The sequence below is a fragment of the Phalacrocorax aristotelis genome, chromosome 22, assembly GCF_949628215.1.
Source record: "Phalacrocorax aristotelis chromosome 22, bGulAri2.1, whole genome shotgun sequence".
NCBI classification, from domain to species: domain Eukaryota; kingdom Metazoa; phylum Chordata; class Aves; order Suliformes; family Phalacrocoracidae; genus Phalacrocorax; species Phalacrocorax aristotelis.
Genome location: NC_134297.1, coordinates 2,192,641 through 2,218,538, shown reverse-complemented (window position 1 = coordinate 2,218,538; position 25,898 = coordinate 2,192,641). Strand labels below are relative to the sequence as shown.

Here is a 25,898-nt window from a genome sequence, read left to right as displayed (position 1 = left end):
AGGCTGAGCATATCAAATTCAAACACCCTCTTATATGCTTGCTTCCTCATCCAGGCTCTTAAAGTTATTGAACTCTGAGGTGTAGGTGGATAGGTGTGTTGAGAGAAGCCCTCTATGGCATTTCACTTGCAGGCTCTGCCTTTAAGGCCACTGTGAAAACTGAAGGCTTCCATGTGAATGGATTCCCCTCCTGGATTAAGGACTTTTTGTATTGCTTCATTATGAGGAGCCTGGAGAATGTTTTGAACCACTTCCTTGAGCAAAAATGAGCCCCTGTGTGCTAGGGTTTGAAGGAAAGCCCTTGCTTCCTATTTGCAAACTTGCTCCTGCTGTTCTGGAGGCCAGTGCAGCCAGAACAGAACAAATTAAAGCCAACTCACTCTAACCAAGCAACCCAGCTTTATCTCCTCTCTGACCTTTCTTCACCTTCCTTACAGGTCTTGGGAAAAGGCAAGGGGGAGAAATAAGGATTGTACACACCAGGGCTGCAGCACTGAGAAGGCAGAGGAAGAGGCTCATGTCAAAGCTTATCTCACAAAGCCACTAGATGGCAAACACCTCCCTTTGCTGGTGCTCCAGCCCTGCCAACCTGCTGCCTCCTCTGCTGCAGCCGGTCCCCTGTCTGTAACTTGCCATGTCAGCCAGTGGAATTGCCCTCCCGTAGCCTGTCACCCACGTGGGGAGGAAACAACCCCCAGCGAGGTCACATCCCCAGGACTGGAAGCTGAATGATGTTCTGGAAGTCCTTAATCAAGGCGGGTAGAGTTGATCACCATTTTTGTTCTTTTTTAAACTTTTTTCCTTGGTGAGGCGGGAAAGGGGAAGGTTCAGAGGTTCATGTGGAGCCCTGTGTTAATTGCAACCAGCCAGAGTAACCAAGGCAGGGCTGTAGATCAGTAGTGCAGGGGGAGAAAGATGCCCTGCAGTGCAAAATCCATGCTGTGTTTATAAAGCTGTACTCCAACAGCATGCAATCCTAGCCCTGGCCTTTGTTGTGTGCACAGAGGCTGTACTCCACTACCTTAAGAGCTGGTTTTTGCTCCTGTTCCTGTTATACAGAACTTTTGATATCCTGCCCTGAGGCTTGGAGTTTTCCCACGCTGATGTACTGGCAGGTGCACTCTGTTATTCCTGAGGCACCAAGGATTTCCAGAAATTAAAGGAATATACTGATGCAGCTGCATCCATTCAAATGCCTGCAGCACTGAGAAATCCCAGTTCCACCCCCTCTCCCAAAGCTTTCTGAAAATCACCACCCTTTATGGATTCCTCTGTTTGAACACCCATGAATGCTATTACCAGAGTGCACTCCCTCAAGTCTGTCAGGTTCATAACCATCCTAGAAGTCAAATTAGTTTGCCAGGATAGAAAAGGAAATCTACAGGCCTGGCAGCCCCTTCCTATGACTGGTGCAGGGAAGGACTGCTGTGTATGCTTACTTTATATAAACCACCTCAAATCAGGCATATGACCAGGGAGCAAGGCATTTTCAAAGTTTTAACAATGGCTCCTCAGATACCACAGTGTATGGAGTGGACAGAGCTCCGTTATTTTAGGCAGATAGGAATTAGATACCTTCAGATGAGTATTGCTTTGTGAACTGCTTCTCCTTGGATTACTGTGTAAACACCTTACAAGTGCATTCAAAGCCTGAGGGCTTTCCTTTGGCAGACACGCCGCTGGCTACTGATGCATTTATAAACACACTTCTTGCAATTGTCATATAAGAAAACAAAAGCAAGTCAAACTGTTAGCCCACAGGCCAAAATATTGCTAGCATTACTTCTACATAACAAATGAGAGGATGAAATGCCTTGAAAGAGGAACTTCAATGAAAAGACCTTTTGTCTTGGATGCACAAATTTCACGTCTCTGATCTGGTTCTGCAACAAACCCCAGTCCACACTGTAGAAAGCTCCCCTGCTTTTTGAGCTTGTTTTGTTTCACTGATGCACTTTTTTTGGTGCACATCTCAGCTCATTCTGTTCCTGGGCCTCACATTTACCAGCCCAGCAGCCTAGATAATGCAAATGAGGAGCTTTGATGTAGTCCAAGAGAGTTTTTGTGTATGTTCTCTAAAGCAGAATTTGAACTAAGCTGAAAGGTTAGCTCATCACACACACACACACACAGAGCATCACTTCTCCCTGTACCATCGTACCATGCCCACTTAGACACAGATGAACAACAGCAATTTGAACTAGAAAATGCAATGCATATTTTTCAGATTCACATTCAGTCCTTCAGAACTGATCCTTCTCTCCCCTGGAAGCCCATGTAGAAATGTTTTAACAGCTGCTTCTTATCGTCATGGTGATCCCCATGATTTTGATTGCTGTTCTCAGAAAGCTCCCAGTTTTCTGCATCACTCAGTGATTTAGTGAAAAGTGAGCTAGTAAACAGCTGGTGTAGGAAAGCATTCGCTACAGCGGATCACACTGATGGTCCATTGGCGCTGTTATCATACCTGCGTTTGGTAGAGCTGACACAGTGGCACGTAACAGCCTTTTTTATATTCTCTCTGTATCACTGGCTCATACAATGTTGTAGTATGTGTGGAGGCCAAGGGTAAGGTCCTGCACATGAGTCGGGGCAATCCCAAGCACAAACACAGGTTGGGAAGCGAATGGATGGAGAGCAGCCCTGAGGAGAAGGACTTGGGGGTGTTGGTTGAGGAGAAGCTCAACATGACCCGGCAATGTGCGCTTGCAGCCCAGAAAGCCAACCATACCCTGGGCTGCACCAAAAGAAGTGTGACCAGCAGGTCGAGGGAAGTGATGGTTCCCCTCTACTCCGCTCTAGTGGCACCCCGCATGGGGTGCTGCATCCAGCTCTGGAGCCCCCAGCGCAAGAAGGACAGGGACCTGTTGAGGCGGGTCCGGAGGAGGGCCACGAAGATGATCCGAGGGCTGGAGCCCCTCTCCTATGAAGATGGGCTGAGAGAGTTGGGGTTGTTCAGCCTGGAGAAGAGAAGGCTCCAGGCAGACCTTTTAGCAGCCTTCCAGTACCTGAATGGGGCCAACAAGAAAGCCGGAGAGGGGCTTTTTACAAGGACATGTAGCGACAGGACAAGGGGTGATGGCTTTAAACGGGAAGAGGGTAGATTCAGATTAGCTGTAAGGAGGAAGTCCTTCACTGTGAGGGCGGTGTGGCGCTGGCACAGGCTGCCCAGAGAGGCTGTGGCTGCCCCATCCCTGGAAGTGTTCAAGGCCAGGTTGGACGGGGCTTTGAGCAACCTGGTCTAGCGGAAGGTGTCCCTGCCCACGGCAGGGGGTTGGAACTAGATGGTCTTTAAGGTCCCTTCCAACCCAGACCATTTTGTGATTCTGTGAGACATTAGCCGGGGACACGGAGGAGCAGCCGCGCTACGGCACGGAACAAAAGGCGTTTTGCTTGCGGGTCTGGGCAAGATGCGGCGGGCCCAAGGGAGACCCCGCCGCAGCGCCCCGGGGGAGCAGCCCGAGGAGCTCAGCCCTGCGCCCCACGGAACACGCAGGTACCTCGGCTGGCAGGGCGGGGCCAGGGCTCAGGCACCGCCCGCGGCCCGGCGCTCGGCTCCCGCGGGCGGCGCTGCCGAGCCGCCGCTCCGTCCCGGGGCCCGGATGGAGGCGGCCACGCCAGCGCGGAAGCGCCGCCCGCCGCGGCCCTGCCATGGCACCGCCCGCAGCCCGGCTGGCGCGGCTCTCCCGCGCCGTCTCCTTTAGCGCCTGCCACCGGCTGCACAGGTGAGCGGCCGCGGCACGCCCGGCCCCGCCGCCCGGGACGCGGGCACACCCGCGGCAGCCCGGCTGCACCTCGCCCCCTGGCCCTGGGAGCCGTCCCGGGTGGAAAGGCAGAGAGGCCTCGCAGAGCTGCGGGGCGTTTGCGTTAGCGCGTTGCAGGTGACCTCTCCGGAGGCGGGGGCCCAGCTCGGCCGGTGTGCGTGCTGTCCGGCGCTTCCCGGTCCTCTTTGCTCTAGTCCGTTTTCTGCAGCCTGTGGTGGCCGATCCTGATTTTAGACATCAGTGCCTAATTAGGTTTAATGAGAACTGAAGTTTTGTTTTCACATGGTGCAGGTTATTAGAGCTCGCAGCTTTTAAGTAACTTGCCGTGTCCCCAATCTGTCACCTTTTTCTCAAAACTTACGTATTCCTAAAGAGTGCCTTGACCTGAAATACTCCTCGGAGTAGGCGCTTGAATTCCTTCAAAGGAAAGCTTCAAAGAGGGTGGTTGTCCTTTATACTACCTGGGGAAGCTCCCTAAGCTTTCTTAGTTGATAATAATATGAGTAGTTTGCTCCAGGCACTTCCTCCTAGGAGCCCAGGTGATCTTGCCACGTTAGTAAGTGAGTAGCTGTTGGTGTTTATACAGCAGTGGTATTAGGCAGTTGTTATGAAACCTGAATGTATAAATACAAAACCACAGGGGGAAAAAAAAACCCCATTGTCAACAACATTTTTAAATGGGCCAAATACTTCTCCAGTTCTGTTTGTGCCTCCTGAGTAGGAAAAGGTAGTGGGTTAAATTTGGGAGAGTGAAGAGATGGAAGAGCTAGAAAGCAGTAACAGTTGAAGTGAAGCCATGAACATCTGTAATGCATCCTGAAATGCCATGTCTGTATTTCTCACAGTAAATTATTGAGTGATGAAGAAAACCTGAAGCTGTTTGGGAAATGCAACAATCCAAATGGCCATGGACACAACTATAAAGGTAAGGAGTTGACTTACAAGCTGACTCCACATCTTATGATCTCAGGGGTTTGGTGCTTGTACGGGCACATAGGGTGTCTGCATTGTCCAGAAGCCTTTGCTGATCAAGAGACTCTGATCTTGAGAGTGTAGGGTGCAGGCTGCCACAGGGAGTAGGTACTTGAGAGGTCATCTAGTCTTATCTCTGCCTGCAAGGGGCACTTCAGGGATAGTTTGTGTCTCTGGGCATCAGACCTTGGAGAATTACTTCTCTGATGAGCTGGGTGACTCTGAGTCATTATTCTTTATGGAGTGGATACCCATTTTATAAAAACAGTTCCACTTTTAAGTGCTGGGAAGCCTGCACCAGTCCTTGTGGATTAGTGATGAATGGCTTGTCTGTCCCAATCAGTAGTGTACTTTGTTGTTAGGTTCATGGTGTCATTGTGACCGAATATTTTCTTTTTTTCAGTTATAGTCACTGTACGTGGAGAGGTAAGTGTGATTTAACTTTTTTTTTTTTACGTTCCTTAGGGTGGCAGGATAGATGTGTCCCCTTCTTCCACAGTACTGAAGTTCTAGCTCAGTTGCTAGGTTTCCCAGGGTGTTTGTGGAAACTCTGTACAGATCACTATAGAAGAAGGTTTTCTGTAATCACTGTCCTATTCACCTTGCGTCTAACAAGGATTTGCAGGTGACCATATTTAATGTAAGTCTGCCAGAGCCTCCCTGCAGAATGTATGGGCTCTGGTCAGATCTGTGGGGCACCTTTGGATGACTGCTGAGCCACAGGGAGGCTTCGCACTTCCAGTAACTGATTCTCTCTGGTGTTTTATTGAGGTGCTTTGCTGCAAATCTAAACGGAAATTCTGCTTTTCCACTTCTTCACCCTTCATCCTGTCATTGTTTGGTGTATTCTTCAGAGTTTTTTAGGTAGCACTTCGGTTTTGATGTTTTCCAAACAACTTTTTGAAGATTCCCAGTTCATAGGAAGGGGGGTTTCTATTCAGATTTGAAACTAAAATTTTAAAGCTTCTCCCTTCTACATTCCCCAAATATGCTGTGAAGTACACAACCTGATTTTGTTCCTGGAGCTGTGCCTTCTCCATATGGAGGATACCCTGAGCTTAGGCTGGTCTCTGTTTTGCCCCTGGTTGTTCAACCCAGCAGTTTAATGCATGGTAGATTGTTGTTTGAACACTGAGTGTTTCAGTGAGTTTTTCCTCCCTGGTGTCAGCTTTTATGAGTTGTTTGTATGCTGTATCTACCTTATGGGAACATCACAGGAGTAGAGCTGGAACTCAGTGTGTGAAGGTGGAAAGATGTTTTTCTTGTGGCTCAGGTGTCCTGAGTGCAGAGACATCCACAGTCTCATTTGTACAGGCTCACGGCAGCCTTGGTAATAAGGATGTGTAGCTAGGCTACTAATCTCCCTTTTTTTTTTTTCTGCAGATTGACCCAATCTCAGGAATGGTTATAAACCTGACAGACCTGAAAGAATATATGCAGGTAATAGCACTCTTTTCCTACACATCCTCTGGGAGAATTGGTTAGAGCTTAGCAATTTGTCTAGTACCAGGGTGGAGACACGGTGAGTTGATGATGGTAGAAAATAAAGAAGAAATTAAGGAATGATTTAAGGCTAGAATGCTTTAGCACTGTGATGTGAAGCAGTCCTATGTCTCCAGCTAGGAGGTTAACAGGTATATGTAGGGCTCTTATCCTTTTTTTACATACTGTTGCCTTGCTTTAATCCCATTTGCGTGGTAATTTGAACCCCAACTCCACTCACCAACCTGGACAAGATTGTCACTGTTTTGTTTCTGCAGGAAGCAATCATGGAACCACTTGATCACAAAAACCTGGATAAGGATGTGCCGTACTTTGCTGAGGTTGTGAGGTGGGTGATGGGGACTCCTTGTGGCATTGGTTGCAGGGTCAAGGGACAGTCTTCAAGGCTTAGTCCTACATCTGAAAGAGCAGCCTTGATACCTGTGTGTGTAACACACCTATGACACACACTTGAGCATGTCAGGTGCTGGGTGCCCTGCCTACCTTCCAGCCCTGCTGCCATGCAGCCTGCCTCACTCTGCTGGGCTGGGTGCAGGCCTGCTGGGGCAGCTGCTGTCCCACATACCCAGGAAGGCACCACTTGCTTGCACCTGAGGAGCCCTTTGTAGACTGACACTTGTCACATGAGCCTGCTTTGTGGACAGCTTGGGGAGACAGATATGACCTGTTAATTAGACCTCTTTTCACCCATGTCTTCTGAAAATGGTTCAAGCCCCATTTACATTCAGGGTGTCATGTGAAAGTTGCTGCATGGTTCCCTGTAGCCTCTAGCATCTCCCCTGGCCGATGCTGGGTACAGCCTCAAATCATTGCTGTCAGTTCTGAATCTGCTCATGTTTCACTCTTAGCACCACAGAGAATGTTGCAGTATTCATCTGGGAAAACCTCAAGAAGCTCCTGCCCATGGGAACCCTTTATAAAGTCAAAGTGTATGAAACGGACCAGAACATTGTCATTTATAAAGGAGAAGAAACAATCTCTGAGAAGTGAAATGAGCTTCAGCTCAGTTGGTCAGAAAGTCTGCTGTATAATCAAATCAGTGGATTACTTCAACCCTGCTCACTGTATTTCCTACATCTAGACATTGGTTATGTATTACGTAAGGACAAATACAGGTGTTTCACATGAATTGTTGCAGCAATCTAGCAATTTGGGTTCTCAGAATTTGTTGATTTTCTGCTTTTTCTCAAGACATTTTCTTTGCAAAACATCATCTGTTTTGCAAACCCAAATCACCAAGCTGATGTGAAATTTACAATTGTGCCTTGTTAAATAAAGCAGCTTCCTAGAGAGGAGATGGCCTGGCAAAATGTATGTCCTGTCCAGTCACAAAAGGTTCTGATTTTTCTCTAATTAAATGTTGGATTAATTTATGATTTTCAATAACCTGGGCTTTGGTGTTGTTTTGGTTCTTGATCAAATAGGGGAACATTCTTGAGAATGAGAACTACACGATTCTCTTCCCCCCTCCCCCCCCCCCATGTTACAGGGTCATTTTTTCTTGTGGCTAGCAGGTCTTTCTCTGTATAAGGAACTGGTATAGTGAGCAATATAGTTGTTTGCAAAGCAATTCCCAATCCAAACTGCAGAGCTAAAGAGAACAGTATATTGTTGAGAATTGGCATGGGAAGCTGAGGAAAATGCAAAGTTGGAACATCGTAGCCCCAGTGGTGTCAGAGTGCCCTGATGCATGGGTGAAAGTGGAAGTAGGTGAGTATAAACCCTTAAATACTGGTTATCCAGCTGGTGTCCCAAAGATACCACTCTTGTGAAGTTTTGCTGAGAAGATGCTTTTCATCTTAGAAAGTTCTGGTGGATTTTGTCTCATTGTAGTGCACGTAGTCACTTTTAGATACCCTGTGGTTCTATGTCAACTCACAGTAAGTACAGACATGTAGACATAATCCTTACCTTGCTGAGGAGTCATCGCTGCTACAGGAGATTTTCCATTCTGCATCTGATCATAGACAGCTAAAATAGTAGGGAAGGACCTGTGATACCTCAGTCCCATATCCATTGGAGCCCCCTGAAAGCTTGTTAGCACAAGCAGCCATATCAAGCATGTTTTTCTTAGGGAAGTTTTTATAAGTTCTGTAGGAACAGGATCAAACTCTCTGATCTTTCTGGAGAATGTAGTCAGCTTGTGTTCCTGCTGTGATGATCAACAGTTACTTGGTACTTAAGTCATCAGAATCCCATGTCGGGAAGGCCTTGTAGGCAAAAGAAGCACTTAGTATGCACCAGTCATCAGGGCTGCAGGTTCCTGCTGTCGCTTGCAGATCAGGAGATGCAGCACTGTTCACCAGAGGTTGTTACCAAAGGGTGAGGCTGTGGAATGAGTTTAAATGAACACTAACCAAATTATTCTGAAGATTTCTGAAATTGTATGCATACTGTGGAAGCGAAGTACTGGAAGAGGAATGCATGTAAAAACAGTTGGGGAACAGTTATTGTACAATTGCTGTGGTTAAGAGCTATAAGATCAACCTGTCCGCCAGAGGCAGAAGTGATAGTGCGGTGCGGTGATTCTCTTTATCACAAGAGCAACTTCTTGAAGAGTAATTAGGTATGGCCACAAAGAACAACTTAATGCATATTATAAAAAAAATGATATCCAGGGTAATAGTTCCCTTGCTCTGCAAGGAAATTATGCATCTGAATAATGGTAGCAAACAGCACCATTTAGAAAGGTTTAATGAAGCTTGCCTAACAGTTAACCTTGTCCACATTCTACTACAGGCTGAGGGTAAAGTATCCTCCTATAGGTACCAGTTCTGCTAGAAATTAGTTTTTACAGTGCCAAGAAATACTTTGACTGCTTTCTTTTAAACTATGGCTACTTTATATGAGGACAATTCTGTGCTGTCTCCTGCCTTGATCCATCTTTGCTCCAACTTTCTGGATGAGATTCTGAAAGGGAATAATAAGAAAAGGCTGGAGATGAAGGATATTCCAACCGTGTCTCTTTGGCAGAGCAAAACCACTGTCATGGAAGCTCCAACATTGTGGTTTTTGTTTTTTCCCCCCTCTTAAAGATGGCGCTGCGCTGGGTTAAAAACTGGCTGGTCGGCCGAGCCCAAATAGCAGTAGTGAATGGAGTCAAATCTGGTTGGCGACCAGTCATGAGTGGTGTTCCCCAGGGCTCAGTGTTGGGGCTGGTCCTGTTCAGTATCTTCATTGATGATCTGAATGAGGGGATTGAGTCCACCCTCAGTAAGTTTGCAGATGACACCAAGTTGGGCAGGAGTGTTGATCTGCTTGAGGGTAGGAAGGCTCTACACAGGGATCTTGACAGGCTGGATTGTTGGGCCGGAGCCAACGGTATGAGATTCAACAAGGCCAAGTGCCGGGTCTGCACTTGGGTCACAACAACCCCATGCAACACTACAGGCTTGGGGAGGAGTGGTTGGAGAGCTGCCTTGAGGAAAAGGCCCTGGGGTTGCTGGCTGACAGCATGAGCCAGCAGTGCCCCCAGGTGGCCAAGAAGGCCAATGGCATCCTGGCTTGTATCAGCAATAGTGTGGCCAGCAGGAGCAGGGAGGTGATAGTGCCCCTGTACTCGGCACTGGTGAGGCCCCATCTCAAGCACTGTGTGTAGTTTTGGGCCCCTCACTACAAGAAGGACATCGAGGTGCTGGGGCGTGTCCAGAGATGGGCAGTGAAGTTGATGAAGGGTCTGGAGAACAAATCTTATGAGGAGCAGCTGAGGGAATTGGGGTTGTTTAGCCTGGAGAAGAGGCTGAGGGGAGACCTTATCGCTCTCTGCAACTGCCTGAAAGGAGGCTGTAGCGAGGCGCGGGTTGGTCTCTTCTCCCAAGTAACAAGCGATAGGACGAGAGGAAACGGCCTCAAGGTGCGCCAGGGGAAGTTTAGGTTGGATATTAGGAAAAAATTCTTCACCAAAAGGGTTTTCAAGCATTGGAACAGGCTGTCCAGAGAGGTGGTGGAGTCTCCATCCCTGGAGGTATTTAAAAGACGTGCAGATGTGGTGCTTGAGGATGTGGTTTAGTGGTGGACAGGGCAGTGATAGGTTAGTGTTTGGACTCGATGATCTTAAGGGTCTTTTCCAACCTTAACGATTCTATGATGCTATGCTTTGGTGAATAATTGGCTGAAGGTTCATTCCAGTGTCATGCAAGTAGAGAGTGCTCAGTGCGTCGGATAAAAGGAACGCGCTGTTGACACACTGTTGCCCCTTCTCACCTTTTTCCTCCTCCCAGGTGTGGAACCAGTCAGCTTTTTTCAGTGTGGGCTCTGGCCAGGGAGGCTTTGCAGCTTATCTGAATGCTCCTGCTCATCTGTATTTCACTAATTTGATAGGTCATTCTGGTTTGCTTAAGTTATATAAATCATACTGAATGATAGCTGCTGCTGCTGATTCACAAAGCATTTGGTCTCTTCAGTGAGTCATGGAGACTAAAACGTATCATGTGATGTCTTTACCAGAAAGGTAATTTAGCTGTTGACATTGTTGACAAAAAACAAGCAAAGAAATGGTTATATGTAGCACAGCCCATTGTTGTTACTACCATAAAGTCAGGTGCTAGCCCAGAAAGAACTAGCCGAAATTTATTATATTTTATTGCATTGCAACATAACCCTGACGAAGTCCCACGATAGCTTGGGCATTTATATTTATTGCTGTCTTGCATATTGGAGATGTATTCATATCCTTTATTCTGATCTCTCCAGTTTACATGGCAGCAGATCTGGGGAGCTGGAAATAAACTGGTTGACTGGATAGTGACTTGGGTGAAGGGGGTCAGCAATATCAGAGCTGGAATCATAATTGTTCACGTCCTGAGAAATTACAGTGTATTCTGTCCCTTTTCTTGCTCAGGAGGGTGTTGATCTTTGCAGGTGCGTGTGAGCTGCCTGTAGGGAAATCTCTGTAGGAATCAGCCTTCAGATTCACAGGTTAGGAAGGGAGAGTTATATAAGGAGAAAATTAACTCATAATTAAATGTTAAGCATCTCTGTGCTGTAACTTCGATACTGAATGATGAAATTGTTCACAGTAGAACTGTTCAGGTGATGGTGGGGTACAAGGCAGCAATTAAAAGGTCAAAGCTGATCCCAGGGGAGTTACTGTAGGAGCAAGACTTCCCGCTTTAGTGCCCGTAAAAGTCAATAGCAGTATAGTGACACCAAGACCAGGAAAGTGCTGTGCAGTTTTAGTAGGGACTGAGAGGGAAACCCCAGTTCTGCCTTCCTGTCACATGGAAAGATAAATCACCAGGGTATATAGAAGAGGAGTAGTGCCAAGGCAGGGACTGAGTGAATAGGGAGCCTGTGCAAGAAGCTGGCCAGCTCAGTTGCCTGCACTGCACTTATGCTCATGTTGTGCTTCAGCTAACATAATCATTTGGTTCTGCCAACTAGAAGCAAAGCAAAGTTTGAAGCTGCCCAGTTTCTAAGGAAAGCTGTTTACCAGCAGCTCTTCTTTTTTTATTAATTGTTTCTAGGGAACATTTTCCCATTCTGCCTCACTGCAAGGAGAAAAAGTCTTATTCTCTTTTCTGTACTTGAAACACAGTGACCACAGGAAGACTGTGCGTTCAGCCCCTGCTTTTGCAGTGTGGGGAGTGGGAGCTGATAATTTTCCCATGACTTCTGAAATTTTGAAACAGCACAGAGCAAAAGGGGCACTATTACGAAAGGATCAGCAAAGTGAAAAACAGCAGCTGGGACTGAGCCAAGTTCTGCCACTCAGTCTTACGTTCCACTCCCTAGGCTGTTATTTATAGTTCATTGTAGCCCCAACAATGGCTGAGTTAATAAATAATCCAGGCATCAGTTCTGATAAGGGACCGTGTATGGGACATGGAGCCCACACCAGGAGCTGTTCCTCTGAGTTCAGGCAACTGGCAATATCTTACAATTCCTGAATTGAGGTTTGCCCCTGTAATGTGGCTTCTTTCTGTATGTGCACAGTGCCTGGAAGGCAAGGAAGGCTGCAGGGGTTTTCACAGGACCTGTGCCTGCTTCGGTGCCCCAGACTGGCAGTGCCTTGGGAGGGAATGAGAGGTTGAATGAAGCAACAGGGAGTCCCCAGCTTTGTCTTGCAAAGAGGTTGGGAAGGTCACTGTGAACAGAGCTGTGGGCTGTTGGGAGAGAAGATGCTGCTGTCAGTAGGAGCTGCTGAGCTGCCGAGAGAGAGGGCTCATCCCTGTCTCTGCCTCAGAGTTCGCAGCTGAGGGCAGGAGGGCTAACATTTTCCTAGCTGCTCACTGCACGTTCCTCATTTTTCAGGGGCCCTGCCTGGGGTGGGTGTCTGCAGAGGCACAGGCTGGAAATGAGAGGAAGCCTAGGGGCCCTCAAACACAGTTCCCTCCTCCTGTAGGCAGTCGTCATTTAGGCTGTGCAGTAATGAATCAAATTGTACTTTAAAGCTCATTAGGAGGTTTGCTCCATCCCTGGCTCTAATTAGCAGCAGTCTTCGTGTCCCAGCAGCAATGGGGGGACTAATCAGAAGTAGAGCATAAAGCCACAGGGAAAGTGGTGCTAGTGAAAAGAACAACTGTGGGGGTTAAGGGGCATTTTGTGGCTCTCCCCCTGCAATGAGTATTATTTCTCCTGAGTAGTCAGTGAGGCCAGGGCCTGAGTGAAAGAGGGTGTGATCATACCATATAAGTGAAAGGGGAGCTGTTTTATGGCAAAGCTGTGGTTGGGGCATTTTCGGATGTTTGCGTGCTTTGCCCACTCCAATGTTCTTTTTATTGGTGTGTGTGTGGGTGTCCATAATTACAACAGAGTCATTAGAATGGGAGGGAAAGCAAGCTTTTACTGTACCGGGGTAGGATTTGTTTATTCAGATGCTACTGAAGCACTGGTTTGGAAGACTCAACAGCTGCTCTGAAAGTTGCATAGAAATGTCTGTGGATGTGGCAAAGGACTAAACAATGCTGTCCCAAGACAAGGCACCTCTGTGCCAAATGTTTCTGCTGCAGATTTGTAGGTATTACTTGCCTCTCTCCTGTTATTCCTATCCCTCCCCAGTGAGCTGCTGAGAGAGTAAATATTGCCATATTTCCACCAGAAGGGATGGGTACAGTGAATAAGAGACCCTGGGCTAAAACTACATCTTGTTCTGCAGCAGTGGGATTTTGGAGTGATGTAAATTAAGAAAATAATGTTTATTCCTGATTGTTGGGTTACTTCCAGGGTGAGCGATGCACTTCATCCTGCTGTATCTGTGGTAAAATATATTAATGAGAAGTGAAATCTGTGGTCCAGGAGGTTGGGGCCGTTCTGCTGATTTTTTTTTTTTGAGGTAGTATGCATCACCTGGGATAGCCCAACAGCTATTCAAAGTTCAGGAACTACTGGAAGTCAGTGAAAGGGTGGGAAAAATTTTAACGGAGCTTTATCTGTTTGCTGTAATCACTCTGTTAAATTATTAACCATTGTTTTAAAGCTAAATACTTTCAGTTACAGATTCCTACTCGTGATTATCTCAAGATTTCATAGGTATGTCCTGAAGAATCGGGCTTCAGGGTTCATCTGATAGACTTCAGAGACTCTTCTCTGTCTCTGTATACAATGAAGTCCCTGTCAGATGCCATGTTGTTGACTTTGTACCACCCTCCATCTGGCAGGGTCTCCCAGAGGTTGTTCCGTGTGTGCAGAGCAAGGCTCTATGCTGAGCTGCAAATGGAACTGACTGATTTACAACACTAAGGAAAAGAAGAAATATGTTTGTCCCAGGCTTGTTTCAGGCTGTGAATCAGAGTGTCAGTCCATATTGGCTGCTGGCTCTGGAGTCTTTCAAACAATGATCTGAAGTTTCCCCAGTGTGAGACCCAGAGACTGTCACAGGAATGAAGGTTGAACTAAGTGACCAGATTTTGGGGCCTGGATGAATTAGAGTTAGCAGAAGGAAGCCCAGGACTGAGAGACCGCAGAGCTCTGGGTTTAGCAGACCTGGCTGACTGCACCAATGAGTCCTGACCTCCCAGCACCCCAGCAATGCGCTTTTAATACTGGCTGCTCTTTACTGGCAGCTCTCTGGCAAGTGTTGGAAATGGGCCAGGGAGACAAACTGTCTTGTTTCCACGGACCTTCCTCATATCAGTGTACCTGGCCACGCATGAAAGCATTGCGGCTTTCTCTGAAGTGAAGGTGGGCTGGAGAGCTGCTAAGGGGGCATTTTCTAGGAAAAAGGGCTGTCTCATATGTGATAATTACTCATTTGTCCTCTACATGCATGCACACAGCTGTAGGACCTCGTTGGTCTCTGCTGTATGTTTCTGCTGCAGAACTCACAAGTTCAGCAAAATACTTGACATCCTGATCCAGATTCTGTGGTGGAGTGGCTCCATGACTGCCTTTGGGGCAAAAAGGGAAGACAGAGGCAGCTGTCCTGGTGGCAGGGCCAGATAATGTGGCATGTTCTTGTCTCTTGGGACATTTAGCTCTGAATCAAATGAGTGTCTTACTTTGCCTGCACTTCAGGGTTGGAAACCTAGGTGATGCTAGTTCTTTTCTTAGTGTTCTTGACAGCTACTATGTTTGGCTTTTTTTTTATTATCTACAGCAATTGCACATGTTTTAGTCTCAGCAATGTCTTTTACCCAGTGATGTGAGTTTCTTGGGCGTTGCAGGCTTCACCCTTATTTCTCTTCCTGCTAAAGCAAGGGAATTCCAGTATGTTGGGTTCAAATTCCCAGTTGCAGTGCAGTACCCTTTACACTCCTTTTCCTGTTACATGTGTGAAATAAGTTTTACCAGGGAAATTAGACAGGGATGTAAAAGGAAATGCTAGTATTTGCTGCTGAACAGTGTGAAAGTTAATGAGAATGCCACTGATAAGGCTTATCAGTGAGTTAAAGCCAGCAGGAGGTGAACTGCATTGCTCTGAATGCCCTGCACTCATAGATGATGCCGTAAATGGGAGTTGCCACAAAGATATTTAAAATAAATTTCATATATATTATCCAAGGCAAAGAGCTGTAATCTTACAAGATAGACTTATCAATAGTGAGATCAAAATTGGAAAGTAAGTTATAGCACTGATTAGAATTTTACTGTGTTGTGCGCTGCAATAGCAGAAGATACAACATATTCAGACCTTTGCGAATTACCCTGCCTGGAAACAGATGCCAATTTTAATAGCTGGACCCTCAAAATTTATTTATACTAAATTCTGCAGAAATACTCCATTAGTGCATCACTCCAGGCACTAGGTGGTTAAAATGTCATCTGTGAAATTGTGCTTTGGACTCCTGACTTTACAAATCAATCACTCTACAATCCACCAGGAAACAGGAAAAGCAGTGGAGATTAGTATGAAACAAGTGAAAGATTATACTTGTATTCAGAAGCCTAACAGTATGAGAGAGAGGAATAATTTTCTTTGAAGCAAACCATGGCTTTTTGAGATAGATGAAATTTGAACAAGCAACAGAGTTGAGTAAGATGCTCCCATTTTAAAGCAGAATCAGCCTTAGCAGGGAGAAAAAGGGCATGGCTCAGGGGGAGAAAAACAGAATGGTTTAGGTTGCAAGGGGCCTTTAGAGGTCATCTAGTCCAACCCCCCTGCAGTGCGCAGGGACATCTTCAGCTAGATCGGGTTGCTCAGAGCCCCGTCCAACCTGACCTTGAATGTTTCTAGAGATGGGACATCTACCACCTCTCTGGGCAACCTGGGCCAGTGTTTCACCACCCTCATAGTAAAACACTTCTTCCTTATATCTAGTCTAAATCTACCCTCCTTTAGTTTAAAACCATCACCCCTTGTCCTGTCACAGCAGGCCTTGTTAAAGAGATTGCCCCCATCCCTCCTATAGTCCTTCTTTAAGTACTGGAAGGCTGCAATAAGGTCTCCCTGCAGCCTTCTCTTCTCCAGGCTGAACAACCCCAACTCTCTCAGCCTGTCTTCATAAGAGAGGTTCTCCAGCCCCTGTATCAATTTTGTGGCCCTCCTCTGGACCTGCCTCAACAGGTCCCTGTCCTTCTTGTGCTGGGGGCTCCAGAGCTGGATGCAGCACCCCATGTGTGGTGCCACAAGGGCGGAGTAGAGGGGCAGAATCACCTCCCTTGACCTGCTGTCCACGCTGCTTTTGATGCAGCCCAGGGTATGGTTGGCCTTCTAGGCTGTGAGTGCACATTGCCGGGTCATGTTGAGTTTCTCCTCAACCAACACCCCCAAGCCCTTCTCTGCAGGGCTGCTCTCCATTCCTTCATCCCCCAGCCTGTATTGATAACAGGGCTTGCCCTGACCCAGGTGCATTTGGCCTTGTTGAACCTCTTGAGGTTCTCACAGGCCCACCTCTCCAGCTTGTCCAGGTCTCTCTGGACAACAGTCTGTCAACTGTACTGCTCAGCTTGGCGTCATCTGCAAACTTGCTGAGGGTACACCTGATCCCACTATGTCATTGATGAAGATATTAAATAGTACTGGTCCCAGTACAGACCCCTGAGGCACACCACTCGTCACTGGTCTCCATCTGGACATCAAGCCGTTGTCCACTGCTATCTCGATGCAACCGTCCAACCAGTTCCTTATCCACCGAACAGCCCACCCATCAAATCCGTATCTCCCCAGTTTAGTGAGAAGGATGCTGTGGGGGACCGTGTCAAAGGCCTTACAGAAGTCCAGATAGATGACATCCATAGCTCCTCCCTTGTCCGCTGATGCGGTCACTCCATCATAGGCCACTAGGCTGGTCAGGGAGGACTTGCCCTTGGTGAAGCTGTGCTGGCTGCTTCGGATCACCTCCCTGTACTCCATGTGCCTTAGCATAGCTTCTAGGAGGATCTGTTCCGTGATCTTCCCCGGCACGGAGGCGAGGCTGACAGGACGGGAGTTCCCTGAGTCCTCCTTTCTACCCTTTTTAAAGATTGGCACAATGTTTCCCTTCTCTGGTCCCCAGGGACTTCACCTGACAGCCATGACTTCTCAGATGTCATGGAGAATGGCTTGGCCACTACATCAGCCAATTCCCTCAGGACTCTTGGATGCATCTCATCAGGTCCCATAGACTTGTGTATATCCAGGTTCCTCAGGTGGTCATGAACCTTATCTTCCCTTACAGTGGGAGGGGCTTTAACCCCCGCCCCCACCCCCCCCCGGTCCCCATCTTGTGGTCCATTGACTCAGGAGGGGTGAGGAGAGAGGTTACCAGTGAAGGCTGAGGCAAAAAAGTTGTTGAGCACCTCAGCCTTCTCCTCATTTGTTGATACTAGGGCACCATTCTTGTTCATTGGGGGTGTGCGCTTTCTTTGACTTTCCTTTTCTGGTTGACGTACCTGAGGAATCCCTTCTTGTTATTCTTTGCATCCCTTGCCAAACTCAGCTCCAGCCGTGCCTTGGCCCTCCTGACCCCATCCCTACACAACTGGGCAGCATCCCTGTACTCTTCCCAGGAGAGAGTGAAGGGGACTGATCTCTGGAGTCAACAGTCACAGACCACTCTTGAGTCATCTTGCATTGGGTCCAAGGATAAGTGTAGGCAAATTTGCTACTGCATACCTTCTCCCTTCTTGGAACAGAGCTGAGCACAGCTATTGCAGATTGCACCTGCCCTGGCTTGCATCCGTGCCTCTGAGTTGCCAAACTGGTGAGTGCCAACCAACTCAGGCTGATGGGTAGCATCAGCTCTGAACAGCTGCAGAAAACAAAACAGTCTAAAGAAGACAGCTGTAGTAAAGACAGGGCTATCTGATATCATGCCTGCCTTTTGTGAGAGCAGACTTCTGAAGAGAGGAGTCCCAGGAGGCAGACCAGGGCATCCACTGCCTCCATGTAAGGCTGAGTACAGACTGCTAGTCCCTGTCCCAGCAGCTGCCCTGGCAGATGCAAAGCGCTGAGAAAACAGGACAGTGCTGAAGAAAGGATCAGATGCCCGAACCAGATGGAAAAATTAGGTAATGCAGTGGTTGTTTTTAGTATTTCCAAATAAACTACACCTCACAGTTTATTGTTTGCTTTTCCTGGCTCAGACTGTGCAGAGGTTCAGGAAGAGAGAGTGAGAGAGTGTCTGTGGGTATGTGTATCTGTATCTATGTGTCTAATGCTGGGGCCAGAGTCTCTGCGGGCAGCCTGACCCTGAGCACTGGAGCTGCACCTCAGATATTGTTCTGAGTTGGCCTTACACCAATACTTAATGGGACAGACGGCCTGTTCCTAATGACTCTTCTGGTAAGCATGAAATATGACACAGTTTTGAGTCCTTTCTCCTTCCTCCCTTTGAATTGTGTGTGGGCAAATGCTCTTTGGAGGAGAAGGGCTCTGAATGCAAACCCTGCAGGCTTGTTTATATGCTGGGTTGGTTCCTGTCATCCTTGCTGGGTACATATGCTTAACCGGACCCAGAGAGTCTGCACGTGGTGTTAAAGCAGGAGCTTTCCTTTTAAAGCTTCCTGTCATTCCCATAAACTTTAAAGGGTAGATAATCCTCTGGCCTGGAGCTGAGACCCTGGAAGGGCTTGGCAGGACCACTCTGGCCTTCTTTTGCCCTCATTGCTGTCTGCTGTGGCCAAGGGCTTCCCAGCCAAAGCACTGCTCAGAGCAGGGCATACAGGCACGTAGCACCTGCTCACCCTGTAGACCTGGAGCACTAAGGGTGAGGTCAAAGCCAGCAGCCACCCTGCATGTTGAACTTGCCTACTTAAACAGTAGAGAGTTTCACTTAAACCTGTAGTATTATCAGAGAAAGGCAGGAGTGAGAGGAGATATCCATTTATCCCATCCCCAGCACTGTTTGGGAGGATGGGATGCCAAAAGAGCAGAGAAATGAAAAGGGCAAAGGATTGACACAGGGGAGCAGCCCTTGTGCTGGTGGCCCTGGGGGGGGTCTGATGCTGACAGAGGATAATGGAACATCCATTGAAAAATTGGGGTAACAAAAGCAGATCTAGGAAGCAAGACAGGTTTGTTGGCATGGTTCGTAACAAATGAGAACCAGGTATTAATCACAACTGTCCAGTTTCAGCTATTAATTTTTCAGACAATTCTGTAGGAAGGAAAAAAATCCCTCTTAAACCACACCTAACATCTGAATGCCTGAGAAGTACAGATGGTCAGGGACAATTTCTTCCTGTTGTGCCCAGCTCCTGTGTTAAGTTCTCAAGAATATGAAGGCTCCTCTACTGTCAGGCTCTCGGTGCTCTGGAGTGAACCTTTCATCACTTGGCAGTTAGAATTTATTCCACAGAAATAAGGGCTATTTGTAGCGACATCACAAACTCTGGGCTAGTAAGGCCAGGTAAAGTTAGATCTCTCATCTGTGACCATTGAAATACTGTTATGATCTGGAGCTCAGTTTTCTGAAGAGGAAACAGCAAGAGGATTAGGAGGGTGAGGATGCCTTTCTGACTCTTCCCTCCAAAAAGCCTTCTGGCTCACCCTGTACAGGATTGCAGTGTACAGGCCTCACTTTTATTTGTGTCTTTATGTGCTCATCTCTGGGGTCAAAGCCAAATATTTCACAGTATTCAGATTCATTTCAATCCTCCTGCCACATCACGATGAAGCCAGGAAATAATGTTAAGTGCAAGAGCCAACTTTTGTAGTTTAATTTATTTAGATTAGTAAGAAAAAATTACTTTCCAGAAGTTTGAAAATTCCTAAATAAACATTACGCATATAAAAATACAAACAATAATAATAAAATCAAGACATTCAATTGCCCATACAATCTTGCCCTACAGCAAAATCAGCTGTTGATTAAAAAATGAGAGTGAAAAATATCCACCCCACCATTCCAGAAAGCCAGATGAAAACCAGAGAAATTTGATAAGACATACACTGAAATAACAAAATTTAGGAGATGCTGGGCCAAGCAACAATATGGAGCATAAATTCCCAATGCCTGGGCCTTTATGGAGGATACCCTGCCAGCAGGATCTCCAGCTTATCCTGGTGAGGAGGTCTCCTCCCCAGGTGAAGGGTTGGTGGGGGCACTTATTTTCTCCGTGCTTGCACTGGAAATTTTAAATTGGCTGAGGCATGTGAATCCTAAACCCATAATTTCTCCTCCCAGTCTCAGTTCTGTGTCCAGCAGTTTTGGTGAATATTCTGTGGGGGACTGTGTCAAACTGTCACTGAGGCACGTATGCATACACAGAAACGCATGTGGTGGGTTCAGGTTCCAGGTTGCACAGCCAAAAGCAGACCTCTCCTTGAGCTTCTCAGCAGACCCTGGTACCCTGATGAGAAGAGGACCTTTTTTGCCCTCAAGCATTTTCCTGCTTTTTTGTGCATCACAGAACCCCAGGGGATGAGGAAGGAATTAATTCATGTGGTGTTCCTTTGTTAGACGGGGTCTGCTCTTGACCATGTTATGCTTTTCTAGCTGAAAAGCTAGAACAGAGTGATCTCTGACTTGCTATGAAACAGTTCATCTTGCTGAAATTGATGGCCCTGGGCAAGGGGAGTAAGGGGAGCATCAGTTCTGTGGTCAAATAGACCTTTATAATTTAATGTAGAAGTGCAATTACCATCCTAATACACAGAAGAAATGAATAGTTTTCCTGAGTAGATGAGCTGCCTGCCATCCTATGCATATCACAAGCAAGGAGGAGAGTTGCAGGGCAGCTGGGTCATCTCTTCCTGACTTCTAGGAGAGTAGTTTGCTTGTGACAAGGAGCAGTGGCAACTGAATGACAGCTATGAAGAAGGAGCTGCTCTGAACCACAGGGACGGAGTTGGGGGTGGTGTTCGGTGGTGCTGTGGTTGTCTCTGATTCTGAAATGGAAGGAAACCCCCAGTGTTGATTAGAAGTCCAGAGGACCAGCTGAGCTACAGATCTACTCCAAGGGGCTGCATTTAACTCTGATTTCTCAGAAATGAGGGCTCAAACCCATGATAGGGGAATGGGATGTCTGAATATATCCACTGATATCAATGGAGCATCATCAGTATAGCCTCAAGGTTCCCAGGTGGTAGGGGATTCTTTGGAATACCAGAAACATTATCTGTGATGGTAAAGCCATGGTTTCCACTTTGTACCTGCATGACAGTGAATAGGGGGATGAAGCCTGTGGCAATACCTGCAGAAATAAATAAGCCTGTCCTCTTGTTTGTAGCTGTTTAATGTCCCTTTAAAGGAAAAAGGAAGCTTGAAAAGGTTTTAGTTCAACATTATAACCTGAAAAACCTCTAGCTAGCTCTAGCACTCTAGTGTCTTTGCCTTGTCTCCTGACTACTGGAGAGATGAGATATTCTTCAGCTGGAGGTAGACTGAGTCCATCTTCCCCCAATCCCATTGTGCTCAGCAGACCACAAACGAAGCCCTTGCTTGGTGTGTAATTCACCCTGCTGTTTAAACTGCCCAACTGAAGCTTATTTACCTTTGTTCAGAGGCACGGTCTTAAACGTGGCGTATTTATCAGCGAAGATGATATATGCCCTGTGGAAGGAGGGAAGAGAGAGGATATAAGGGGGACATTAAGAGCAGATGAAGAGACAGGAACTATGAAGTCATCCTCAGCTCACTTATATTGCCCTCCAGCCATGTTGCTTTTTTTTTTTTTCTTTTTAACATCTGAAGCACTTCCGCCGTCATTATGCTTTGGCTGCTTTACTGCAAGGGATAGGAATAACTTGTAACAGCGTGGCAAGTTACTGTGACCATCTGCTCCTTGTAATTAGAATCACTATTGTAATGAACTATTCTTCCCACAGATAAGGCCAATCAGGCTAATGGCTATGGTTTTCTTTGACAAATATTTCCCACTGATGCAACTCTATTAGTGTTAATGGAAATAAGAGGGGTGTTCAATCCATTAATTTCCATAGAATTAATCTACATCCTTACTAATGTGAGCAAGTCTTTAAACTATGAGACTGTCTGTGTGTTATGGCTTTGCAGAAAATATTTCCTTGGTATTATCAAGACAAAACCTGGAGAAGGCTCAAGAGGTTTGTTTCAGCCCCTGTGCTAGGGGTGGGCTTTTGATCTGGGCATTGCCAAGAGCTTACACAGACAAGTAGGGTCCCAACAAAATACTTAAAGGTGGAGTATAGTCTTACCTTATTTCCACAGAAGATACATTACTGCCTGGAGATGTCCAGTTTGCTGTTTTCTGAGTGGCATTTAATACTGCTGTGTCAATAGAACTGCAGTTGTCCGTGTCTACCACATCCCATTCTCCCACAGAGACATTTTGTGGGGATAAGGCTTGCAGTAAATACTTGGTCACATTGTTGCTGTTGGTGAGGTTTCTGTCGTCATCTATTTTAACTGGAAACAGAGCAAGTTAGACAAAGTAAGTTGTCTATTCTTTAAGACAGCCATCTCCAGACTTCATGACTTCAGGGTTTTCAGCAAAGGAAGTATTTGCTCGCACAGTGCTCTCTATGTGACCTGAGTGCACCAGAAGCCTGGAAAGAGAAGGTGATGTACTAAGTCCTCCCCCATCCACAGGAAGAAAAACCCCCTTATCTGCTCCCTCCCCAGATAGGGGATAGACTAGGAGGAACTCCTCAGTCACCAGATTCGGCCCCTGTTATTGTGGGTACCATATCTGTAAGCCAAACTGAGCTCCTTTGGCGTAAATCTCTTCTGCATTCCATGTAAATGGCAGCGGTGGAAAAGCTAAAGTGGACAAGCTTTTGGGCAGTCAGTTCCTCCCTTCAGCTGATAGCTGAGTGTGCCAGATGCCACACTTTCTCCCCCACATATCTGCTCTGGGTTGCTGTTTCACAACTGTGACTAGTCTGCACAGCGTTGCTATGTATCATGCTTTTGTTGCAAGCAGAAGTTGGACACAAGCAAATGAAGCAAGAGGAGCTGCTTGCCAGGAACAAGTGACTCCCCAGCTGTGCCTCCCATCCCAGGTTGCTGTGTGTGCTGTACTGCCATGGCCCTCTTGGCTTTTAGCACCCTTCAGGTCAGGACTGTTTCTAATGAAAGCTGCCTAGACTGTCAGAAGCTACAGGAGCTGACGTGAGACAGTAGCTATCATCAAACTTGAATTCTGTGCTGAAAAAATGAAATAACAGTAGTGAACAAAACACCTCTATTAAAAACAACAACGAACTGCAGTGGATGCTCCTTGGGTGAGATGTGAAAGGATCTGTGACAATTTACACCAGCAGACTAGCTCCACCCTTGCAGAAAGTGATGGGGATGTCTCTCCTACACTATTTTCTCAGGACTTAGGTTTTGCTCAACCTCAAGGCAAAGGGAGAATTTTTGTCAGGTCTGGGAAACAGGGTCAAACTGCTGTTTACCCTGCAGCTATGTACTTTGTAGTATTAAAATCCACGTTGTATGATTGATGCTGAATATCTGTCAGCATCAAAGTAACCTTTTCACTTTGTCTTTATAGCCATTACCACTGAGAAGGACAAATTCTCAGGAAGAAGGAAAGGGAACAAAACCACGAAACAAATTCCCCCAAATTCTGTGTTTTCAAGAGCATTCAAGTCCTCCTATGCAAGTTTAAGCAAAAAGATTAAAGGAGAAAAAAGCACCATAAGGAAGGAAAGAGAATTTGGGACTGACCCTGTAGACATGAACATGAAATAGGAACAAAGAGTTAACAACTAGTGCCATTTACCTATATCCTGCTGAAATTCTTTACAACAAAACAGTGTTAGAACTCACATGTTTGAAACACATCTAAGAACACCACAAGGCTTAAGAAACCAGCTTGGGTTAGGGGCAGAGGAGACACATTCCTGTTCAGTGTGAAAACTCTGAGATGTAGACAGAGATGGCTTACCTGTGTAGGCTGTGTTTGCCTTGTATGCCTCAGGTGTCACGATTACAGTGAAATTGCTTGAAGTTGCATTCAGGAGCAAATTACATCTTTCTGTCTGTGCATATGCTGGGATGATTAGTGTCCCAATGAAGAGGAGTTGTACCAAGAAGAGGAAAGTTGTCATGATCCACTTCAATGTCTCTGCTTCACGCACCTGCACCTGGGAACTGAGAAAGCCTCACACTTTCCAGACTATTTATATTCCATTTTTTGATGAGGTACATGCAAATATCTCCTCCTCCCCATCCAGCTCACATGTACACACCCATGATGGGAGGTTTCACTCATGCTTTTAGAGATCACTTCCTTCTACCTGCTTAGCCTCTGAGTAAATGGATTAAAATAAAGGGGTGACCAGCTGTGAGGGATTAAAATGGACAGTGTGCATGTCACTCAGGAACCCATGGGCTGGAAATCAAACCTCTGCATGACAACATCCCTTTGCATGGGGAACACTGTGATTTGTGCTTGCACACTTATAGTCCCTGTAATCTTTTGCAGAAGCCTACATTCTGAAAATGCGGAGGAGCATCTGCAGTCCTGTTTCCAGCGCTGGTCCAGGCTTTTCTTAAAGGTCAAACAATTCCAGAAAGTGTGGAAAACCTATCAGGGGTACATCCTTGTAGAGATGTTCAAATATAGCCTCTACTCCTGCTTGGAGAAAGCTGGGTGGTGAAGGGCCAACAGCCCGTGAAAAGATGGTCTCTCTGACCCTTTCACAGCACTTCACTGATGAACACAGCACATTCTTGTTAGGGGGCAGATCACTTATGTGATTCTTCTTGAGCACGACAAGTCATTTTGGCTGTACCCCTCAAAAAATATATGAAAAAACAATAGAGTTTTCACTCCTTCCTTTTGCCTGGATTTCCTCATTCTCCCCTGCAGGCCATTGGCTGCCATTTTCAGTTGATTTTGCAAGTGCTCTTTGAGCCATTGGGGTGGTGCTGATGTGGGGTGAGTTATATAGACGCTGGTGAGAAATGGAGCATTGCCCCATTTCTGTGTACAGTAAGGGTTCCTCCCGCATGCCTTCTGCCTTGTTGGGAAAGGAGCAGCTGGTATAGTCCAGAGTGAAACCCAATGTGTGTGACACCCAGTAATTAGAGATTATGATGATCCTGAACTGGTTCGCCTGAAATGGAGATCGCTCCAGAGGCTGTTTGCAGAGCTAATTCCACTGAGGGCAGTTATTTCCAGCAGTCAAATGAGCAATATGCTGAATGCATAGGTACTCCGGATGAGGTGGGTCCTCAGAAAGGAGAAGGGTATACCCTTTCTTTCCCCTATCTGCTTTACATTTGCAGACGTATCATTGGTAGCCCACAGGAAGCTTCTGGAGGTGTTTTTGATGCCCTTGTGCTATAGTTTTGTCAACCCCACCTCCTCCGCTTTGTCCCAGGCTCTGCTGAGTCACTCGTGTGGCTGAGCGAGTAGGAGGTTTGGATTTGCCTCACTGTGCTCATCTTCCCTTTTTCCATCCCCAAAGCACCTCGCCCAGGCAGGCCTCACCACCCTGCCAGTGGCCCACAGGTTTAGAAAGAAGCTGTTGTGTTAAATGTTTCAAATAAAAGTTGATGAACTGAAGTGGAAGAAGAAGGGCAAGTGCAAGAAAAAGAATAGCTGAGCTCAGGACAAGCAGGGTAAAAGGAGAGCGGCAGAAAAGAGGCCAGAGAAAGAGAGGATGTGTTGGAAGAGCTGATATATGTTCAGTGTTGCTAACATTGGCCAGAGGTAAACTTGACCCTAACGCAGGGAGTGTGGAGGAAGTGAGAAACTGAGCTTTCTGGCTTGTTAAATTCACAGAATCAAATACTCTGGCATGCCCTCATTTCCTTGTGGCTTTCTTCCTTGCCTTCTGCCCTACTGGGAGCTTCTCTGGGCGGTGTCTGCAGCCCCACTGATGCCCAGGGTCAGTGGGCAGCACAGTGGTGAGTTCAGAAACAC

General features: G+C 46.8%; 2 protein-coding genes across 4 annotated transcripts; one reads left to right on the top strand and one right to left on the bottom strand.

Annotated features, from left to right (window-relative positions):
* The first annotated feature begins 3,574 nt into the window (after positions 1-3,574).
* On the top strand, positions 3,575-7,630 carry PTS (6-pyruvoyltetrahydropterin synthase). The gene is made up of 6 exons (XM_075116348.1): positions 3,575-3,725; positions 4,610-4,689; positions 5,140-5,162; positions 6,120-6,176; positions 6,497-6,567; positions 7,088-7,630. Exons 1-6 carry the CDS (start codon positions 3,652-3,654, stop codon positions 7,227-7,229), a joined length of 447 nt encoding a protein of 148 aa, XP_074972449.1. The 5' UTR covers positions 3,575-3,651; the 3' UTR covers positions 7,230-7,630.
* Positions 7,631-19,724: 12,094 nt separating this feature from the next.
* On the bottom strand, positions 19,725-24,155 carry LOC142067578 (placenta-expressed transcript 1 protein-like). Of its 3 annotated transcripts, none has more exons than XM_075116345.1 (5): positions 23,913-24,117; positions 22,216-22,426; positions 21,534-21,592; positions 21,193-21,282; positions 19,731-20,928 (listed from the first exon to the last, which is right to left on the bottom strand). In XM_075116345.1, exons 1-5 carry the CDS (start codon positions 24,073-24,075, stop codon positions 20,801-20,803), a joined length of 651 nt encoding a protein of 216 aa, XP_074972446.1. In that variant the 5' UTR covers positions 24,076-24,117; the 3' UTR covers positions 19,731-20,800. The 3 variants fall into 3 exon arrangements, with proteins under 3 accessions (XP_074972448.1, XP_074972446.1, XP_074972447.1); XM_075116346.1 differs by having other exon boundaries at positions 21,234-21,282; XM_075116347.1 differs by lacking the exon at positions 21,193-21,282 and having other exon boundaries at positions 19,725-20,928; positions 23,913-24,155.
* Positions 24,156-25,898: the final 1,743 nt, after the last annotated feature.